General features: G+C 39.9%; 1 protein-coding gene across 3 annotated transcripts in view; it reads right to left on the reverse strand.

Moving 5' to 3' along the window:
* LOC107715325 (protein turtle homolog B-like) overlaps positions 1-8,902 on the reverse strand; it is a 127,099-nt gene that overhangs the window by 10,715 nt on the left and 107,482 nt on the right. For all 3 annotated transcript variants that reach the window (XR_001637087.1, XR_001637086.1, XM_016521413.1), the window contains 2 exons: positions 4,460-6,100; positions 1,294-1,421 (listed from right to left, as the gene is read on the reverse strand). Coding sequence is in view for 1 of the 3 variants with exons in the window: in XM_016521413.1 (XP_016376899.1) it covers positions 1,294-1,421; positions 4,460-6,100 (1,769 nt within the window). In the remaining 2 variants the exon portion in view is untranslated. The remainder of the gene's footprint in view (positions 1-1,293; positions 1,422-4,459; positions 6,101-8,902) is intronic.

Genomic DNA, 8,902 nt, shown 5'->3' on the forward strand with positions numbered 1-8,902 from the left:
AGCACTAATATATATATATATATATATATATATATATATAAAGAGAGAGAGAGAGAGAGAGAGCAAAAGCATAAATATATATATATATATAATTATAATATTTTGCTTCAAATTCATCTGTCACTTGATAAAAGCTGCGTCACTAAACCTAACCATGAACAAAATTACACAAGGTTAAAGAAAGTACAGATCACATTACGTTATCTTATGATAAACATTTGTTGCATGCCAGAAATATGAAATTAATATTAACTAACATTAACAAATGCTGTAAAAATATATTGTTCATTGTTTGTTCATGTTAGTTAATGCATTAACCACTGTTAGCAAATGAAACCCTATTGTAAAGTTACCAAAATATATATTAAATAATGGTAATTATTATATAATCTATAATATATATATTATATATATATATAAAGAGAGAGAGAGAGAGAGAGAGCAAAAGCATAAATATATATATATATATAATTATAATATTTTGCTTCAAATTCATCTGTCACTTGATAAAAGCTGCGTCACTAAACCTAACCATGAACAAAATTACACAAGGTTAAAGAAAGTACAGATCACATTACGTTATCTTATGATAAACATTTGTTGCATGCCAGAAATATGAAATTAATTTTATAATGTATTAGAATTTTAAATGACTTTTCTTTTAAGTGAAACAATTTTACTGCTGTGTTAACTGGGTTGCTACTTGTAAAATCTGGGTCATGAAGTGGAACCAGTTGAAAACCAATGCAAAAACCTTAATTTAAATTCTTAGATAATTAGAGAGGGGGGGGAATCAACATTTTGTCAAGTATAAGCTCTTATTTCTTACATTTTGCAGTGATAATGAAATATTACAATGTGTGCATAAAGTATGGTATAAAGTATCATGAGCCTGGATAAATGAAGTGAATAATTTTGTTAAAAAGCAGTATACGGCACAGATCATCATCAGTACAGTGCCAGTGACCGCTTGTATTCTAGGAAAGGGTTTTATCATGTTAAAAGAAGCACTGAGAGCACTTCAATGTGGAGAACCACTGTTATGAAGAGTCTCTCTTAACACCGCCTTCTCACACCTCAGTGCCCTACAAACATAAAATGCATCACTGACTCTGTATATTTTAAATGACCCGTGAGGAAAATGCTCCTTTTCACTTAATAGATGATGCTCACACTTAATAAATATGTTGACTTGATAAAAATGCATATTATCGCTCTGTTTCAAAACTAAGTATTGTATATGTATATGGCATATAGTATATGAACCATAGTAGCTTGTGACTTGTTCCTCACCCATCTTTCGTCTGGTCTTGGAGTTGTTACTGTTGATGCCGACTTTCTTGGCTTTTTTCACTCGTTGATATCTCAGTGCTTCTATCCTCTCAGACCCTGCAGAGCCACTTGGTGCACCTCGACGTTTTCTGTGCAGGAATCAAAGAGAGGCAAAGCCATCACACATGGGAAGGGTAGTGCGGTGGCTCGCCATGTGTGTTAAACTGGGCATAGTAGTGATCACATGGCCTTTGATTAAGTTACTGCTGCCATAGGCCTACAGGCAACTCAGATTACCCATGAATCAACCAGGCATGGTCCAGTTTATCATGGTAAGTATGATGCAAAACATTTATTTGAGAGGAAAGAGAGGTATACTTAAAGTTTTTCAGGTATTTCCTGCCCAAAATTACATTTATAAATATATATAAAATGTAAATATTTTATATATCATTAGGAATTTTTTTTTTTATGTGTACAATACCTCAATATGGCAACATTATGTATCTGTTTAAAGAGAAATTTTGAGAAATCATTACATAGATTGGGGTAATTACAATGGCTGAGCATACTTAAATACATAATAGAATAATACTGTAATGGTAAAGTACTTTTTAAAATATTACTTATAAAAACATTTACATATAAAAACTATCAATCCATCCCAGACGTTTAAGTTTGTATGTACAGTCTTCCCATCCAAATACAGAATGGAGGCACTTAAACCGGCAGCCCGCATACTCTACATACATAAAATAACAAAAATAGCATTATAGAAGGGCCGTCCTTCTGCTGAGGCTGCCGAGAGAAATTAAAGGCCATTAGTAGAGGGGGGAAATCACAGCTCAGCGACAAAGCATTGTCAGAAATGTGCTCATAGACATGAATACTGTCTACAATGGGCTTCACCATGCTGACAGGGGGAGAGATGGCGGGAGGGGAAAATGGCTACTTGGGAACAGTCACATAATGAAAAATAAAACAAAGCACTTGGACAACAAATGTAACAAGAATTTAATCAGATATTTGTTTCTTTTTTAACCGAAGAGCAATATTTAGCAATGGCATGCATGGCAATTTGCACATGGAACAGAACTTTAAAGGGGAATACTCTGGAAAAGCACTTCATTGGGTGAAAGCCACAACTTAAAAAGGAGCATTTTCTGGTGCGATAGTACTTTCCCCATTGTAAAGGAAGTGCAGGAACCGTTTTGGAAGAAAACTTGCTTCGCATGATTGTGAAATGTGTTCTGCAGTCCAAATTTACACAAAACAAGTGCAGTTTTATGCATACACTGCGTGTACACTAGATCAATCATGATTATACAAAAAAATGGAGCATTTTATTATACAGGGTGTCTGTGCAAGGCTCATGGTTTTTAAATCACTTGAATTACTTTCAAGCAATAAAAAGCTCCTATACCTAAAATGAAGTATAACATGCAACTCCTGCTTGAGACGGTCCCTAACAAATGGTCACCTTTATCCAGGTTGAGTTCAAATTCCCAGCTACTGCAAGTAGTGTTTGTGTTGTCATTTAATATAAACCTTCTTTCAGAAGCACATTTATTTTATAAACAGGAATTTTACCAGGAAGGTTACCTAAATGGCGAATTCTCATAAAATCAATATTATAGCTCTGTTCTTGACATTTTTTAATAACACCTTTATCCAGGTCGAGTTCAAATTCCCAGCTACTGCAAGTAGTGTTTGTGTTGTCATTTAATATAAACCTTCTTTCAGAAGCACATTTATTTTATAAACAGGAATTTTACCAGGAAGGTTACCTAAATGGCGAATTCTCATAAAATCAATATTATAGCTCTGTTCTTGACATTTTTTCTTTTTTTTATTGCATCTCAAGCATGAGGTTGTGTTGATTAAATGACATGTGCTGGGTTTCCTAATCAGTAACTGGGAAACGTACATATGCATACTAAGACCAGAATGCATATAGGGTTCAAGACTGCAGAACTAAAATATGTGGATATCTGAAAACAAATATATAAAAAAATCTGTAAACTTGGTAATAATCGAAAGGAAAGCAAGACCCAAAGACTTGTATTCCCCTTTAAAGGACGAGGTGAATAAAAGCCCCACCTGCTGCCCCCCCCCTTTCAGACATGGATCCAACCCTTACCTATTGCGGTGTAGAAGACCTGGTCACAACAACGCTGCCCAGATAGCTGAGATCAATCAAAAACAAAGCAGGTAAGACTCAAGGAGTCATCAAGAATGACCAAATTCCCTATTTAAGATGATGGCGACATAGCAACAGATGAGAGCAGACAGTCCCTGCAACACGTTTCGCCCAACAAGCCACCCCTGGCAGTCAGAGCTGGGGTGACAGGAGGCAGGAGAGAGGGGGGAGTGTTGAAAAGGCAATCATGCTGTCAGGTTACTTTGGAACAGGAGAAGAGCCCTGTGCCTGTTGTACTGGACACACCAACCTCAGCCTCTACATCATACATTCTGAGAGTCGTCCTAAAAAGCCTGGAGTTAGTCAAAACAGTGGGCTTCATTTGAACTGGGATTGGTCAATTTTATTGCACATGTGGGGTTCCTCCTGTTGGGTGAAAGGCAGGGTAAAGCATGACAGTGAATGGAAAGGCTGAGATCCTGTGGTGGTGTACCTCTGATTCCAGGCTTTTTAGGGGCTTCGTTATTGCATTTTAAATCAACTTAAAATGGAACTTCTCCAGACACGTAGCCCTAAAAGGTCTGTCACCACGTCTGTGAAGCAAATAATTCATCTTGACTTGACTTGAATCGGTTACCCCTCAACCACATTTGGTTAATGTCGCTCACTTTTGATCTAAGACAAGTGCTTTAAAGTGCTTCACAGACCTTATGAATGAAATTGGATGCCTGACATGAAAAGCAGAATTAGTGGCATAGAAAACTATAGTACAACTTGTCTATGTAGAAAATGTTTTTTAAATGGTTTTGAATAAAGCAAGGCATCTGGGGCAGTGTATCTATGAAAGCATGAGTTCTAACATTACTAAAACCAGCTTAAGGCAAGCAGCAAACATAATTTTGCCCATGTGTGCAAACTGTAGCTTTAGACTAAAATCAAAAGTGTGGTTATTTCTGCACTGAGACCCCTGAAGGGTCCTAGATGTTACACTTAGGCCAGATGGTACATGGTTTATCAATCCACAAACTACAGACCTAGTGCACCTACCCTGAAGCTGATAACTGGGGTGGAGAGGGTTCTGATGGAAGGATCTCCTCCTCAGTCCTCCTCTGGGTTGGCATCTGCCCAAAAATGTTGCTGCTTTCTACAGGAGGTGAAGGGGACTGTGACGGATAGCTTGCTGCTGAGGTGGCAAATGCCATGTGGGATCGGTAGCTGGGACTTGCCCTTCGGCTGCCTTGGCCTTGAGCAGGAGAGGAGGATGGGGTGGACCTTCTAGAGAAGCTAGCTGAAGAAGGAGGCTGAAGGGTGATCTCAGACATCTCTGGAGGGATCGGGGGTTGGATGACACTGGGACGGGGCCTGGGGCGTACTACAATCTCCGGTGAGCCTTCATGAGAGCTAATAGGGCTCTGAGTTAGAGGTGAGAGGCGGGATGGCTGGAGAACTACCATGCTGGGTTCCATCCTACGGGGCTGCCTTGGGCTAAGCCTGGGTGTAAGCTCGTACCATCGGGTATCCAGGCTTCCGAACGAGCTTGGGCCAACCATGTGAGACACCGGGTCAGGGTAAGGCAATACCGGTACACCCATACCGTGGCTTGTGTGTCTTAGCTGCCCTAGACTCTGTGCCTCTTGCATAGGTAAACGCTTGGCTGGAAGGCCCTGAGGCTTGACCTTGCTGGGAGACTTGCCTGGGAGGCTCTTTGGGGCCTCCAGCTGCAGGATACCAGGGTAAGGAGATACTTGAAGGGTGGAGGGCTGGAGGGCACTAGGAGGAAGAACAAGAGGGGGAGGAAGGGGAGGTTCCGGATGAAGATGCAAAGGGTGTGGGGGTGGAAAAATAAAGGGAGGACCCTCGATTGTGGCAAAGGTAAAATCAGGTCGCTGCCAGATGTCTGGGGAGCGCGAGGTGGAGGGGTGCGCCAAGGGAAGGGTGTAGCCAGAGACTGCATAATGCTGAATCTCTCCCTCACCGATTTCCTCTGGGATGGTGGGATGACCGAAAGGTCCCTCCAGGTGGTAAGGAGGAGAAGACATTACTGAGCTGAGAGGGCTGGTGTCTGGCATGTAGAAAGGAGGTGGAGGCTCAGGTTCCCCTGGACTTCCTAAGTAGCTGTAGAACTGGCCATGGGAAAAGGCTCGGAAGTGAGGAGCACCACGAATCTGCCCTGTAGCCTGGAGTCGACTGCTCTCCATGATAGTCATGCCTTCCATTGGCCTCTGGAAGCGGGGACTGTAGGCTGGGGGCTGCAAGTAAGACTCCTGGCTAGAAGAAATGGGGGAGATCTGATGGGGTCTGAGGGTAGCCATCATAGGCGGCATGGGCCCCGGATCATCATTCTCCTCATCTGACTGTCGAAATTCAGGGTACAGGTCAGACTCCTCAACGAAGGGGAATCCCTCAATGCGCCGTGCCTTAACTGGAGTTTCCGCTGTAGGTTCCATGATAAAGCGCCCATCTGGGCCACGACTGATCAATTCGATTGGCGTGGTAGCCTCTGCCTCGTGCTTAGAGACGCTATATTTCTTGCTAATTATTGCTCTCTTGGTCTTCTTGTATAAAGACAGCTCCTTCTCCTTGGCAGGACTTTGAGGAAACTTCTTAGCTCGTAAACCATCCTCTGAGGACTCTGAAGGAGGTCCAATGGAGCGGACACTTTCTGGACTAACCTTTCCAGAAGATGATCTATAAAAATGGGAAAGAAAAAGAAAGAAGAATAAATAATGAATTATGTCACGGTCATTGTAGTTTCAAGTAAAAATATGTCTTAGACAATCTTAGTGACTCTTCTAAATGCTCTCATTTGTTGAGGTGAGGAATACCTGTGATTCAAATATACTTATAATACACCAAAACAAACCAACACACACTGTGAAAGATTTCTGACAGTCTCGCACACAAGGTACTTCAAGGTATCCGATCACACCCACAACTCTCAAAGTGACAGGTAAGGTGAGCATGACGTAAGCTATAAAATCCAACAGTACATATACATGTCAGCAACTGAAACTTGCTTATTTACTTGAAATGATTGCTATCATTGTTAGTAAGTTAATGAACTGTTTTCTGGACATTTTTTGACATACATTTGAAACATTTCTTAAAATAAGATTCTTAAGAGTGCAACTGCTTTTTTAGCATTAACCAGAATGATTGCTTAAGTGGTTTGTTTACTTTAAGGTCATAATTTTGTGAGCTAAAAGTAACCTATTATTTAGATTATTTGCTTTTTAGGCATCTTTATGTTACTTTACATATTAAAAACAATCAGTAATCTTCAAATCAGATTGAAAATATCTAGGACACAGGTCATGAGAATAATTACACGATTATTTTGGGCCCCATAAAGTAGCACCATGAAATCTAAGAGATGATTACATATGATTACAATGAGTCTGATTGTTGGTTGTAATTTCCACTCTTTCTTCTGGATATATCTTGTCATAACTCATCCTTGTTGAGGCCTTATACTCTCCAGTCACCACTGTTTGAATGTAATAACTAATTCAGTTTTAACAGTATTGTTTTCTCAAGAAATGTGTTTAGTGTGTGTGTGTGTGTGTTTGTGTGTGTGAATGGTAGACATCACAATATGAGTCCTCATTAATCATAGATGGTGACATTTTCCTAGATATTCAACTGAGAGTATTTATGTGACCAAACAACGAGAAATAACAAGCATAGTCCAGAAAAGAAGAGAGAAAATGTTGGAGCCATAATACTTTATTCAGTAACAAATATACATGTAATGGCTGAAGCTTTGTTTTTGCTGAACCATTACACCATGCACTTTCGCTTGTAATGGCTGCGGTGATGGAGCTTGGTTTCCATGGCAACTGCCTACTGATGACCACCATTCAGGTGCAATGACGTTATGCCTGCTCCAAGCAACAATACAGTACGCCATAAAGCAGGCTTTTCCCCAGCCAAGCAGAGGGAACACACAATACACACTCTTTAGCAAAAGAAAGTCCCCACCAAAGAAACTTCCCACCATTGTTCTAACAAATGTTTAAAGGCATAATATAAAACATGTCTGTTAAGAGAATGAAAAGAAAACTAAATATACAGACAGGTTTGATCGGACATTGATTTGCTTGTCAACAAGGCTGTGCTTTCATTTTGCAAGAGTAAACATGTTTTAGATAAAAACAATGATAAAACATCAAAGATTCAGTGTGTGTTTTAGGTGTAATTATCCTTATCAGCTGATCATTTCAAGTTGTTGTCCTACTAAATGTTGTGATGAAAGATAATGACCTCAGGATTGCAGACACGAAGATGGTATCAGACCTTATAGAGGCCACCAAAATAAACCTTTTGTGGCTTTACTTGTCCTTCCATGCTAATTTCTCCTAAACTTTATAATAACGTAAAACAACCTTCAAACTGAGACTCGATTCAGATTCTATGGCACATGGAAAATTCATACAAACATGTTGCTATTTTAGGTCACACAATTCAAAATCTTTCTGGACTAATTAAGCTGAACATTTAAGAATGATTGTCAGGCAATATAGTACCACAGTTAATACAGTTTTTGGCACAGAATAGCTCATTAAAAGCTCAATCTACTATTACCATTCACTGTAAAAGCAATTACAAATAACAACACAAAGTGCATAAGCTTCACAATGTGCCAGGACTGTGCAGTGTTTACCATTTATATAAGTTTATATAAGTTAAATCCACTAACAAAACAATACTGTAACAAAAAGCAATTTGAACGCAGGAACACCCGCTGCTGCACGTTAACCTCTGGTGTGCAAGGGTGTGTTGGTGACATACAGGCAGTGGTTCAAGTGCTTGGGAGGGAGAAATCTGAAACAAACATTATGGAGGTGATTAAGACACATGAAAGAGAGTGCAGGCCAGCCCTTGGCAGCCTGTGGGCTTAATGTGGGCAACGTTATTTAAACTACTGTAAATGTGTGGTAGCACAAAAGTTCACATGCAATGCATTATGTAGAATACAGCAAGTAAAAATATTTTAAAGGGGTCATATGTGATTTCAAGTTTTCCTTTCTCTTTGGAGTGTTACAAGCTGTTCGTGAATAGATAAGATCCCTAAAGTTGCAAAGACTAAAGTCTCAAACCCAAAGAGATATTCTTTATAAAAGTTAAGACTCGTCCACACCCTCCTAAAACGCCTCGTTTAAACACGCCCCCACATGTCTACGTCACTGTGTGGGAAGATTTGCATAACATAATTTGCCCAAATGTTCACGCAAAGAAAGAAAGTGTAACTTTGATTCTCGCTGTAGTATTGTTGCCGCCGCCGCCATGTCATGGAGACACTGTGTGTTTCGTAGTGAAAGCGAAACTACTTTGTTTGGCCTTCCAAAAGAGGACACAACTAGAAATCAGTGGTTAAGTAGTATTTACAACACTGTTCCAGAACAGTTCAACCCAAATATACAGATGTGTGCAACGAATTTTATGGAGGACGAGGACTGTTTCCTGGGAGAGTAGCCGCCGGTGCCAGCT

The sequence above is a fragment of the Sinocyclocheilus rhinocerous genome, unplaced genomic scaffold (assembly GCF_001515625.1).
Source record: "Sinocyclocheilus rhinocerous isolate Xijiao unplaced genomic scaffold, SAMN03320098_v1.1 scaffold299, whole genome shotgun sequence".
In the NCBI taxonomy this organism is placed as follows: domain Eukaryota; kingdom Metazoa; phylum Chordata; class Actinopteri; order Cypriniformes; family Cyprinidae; genus Sinocyclocheilus; species Sinocyclocheilus rhinocerous.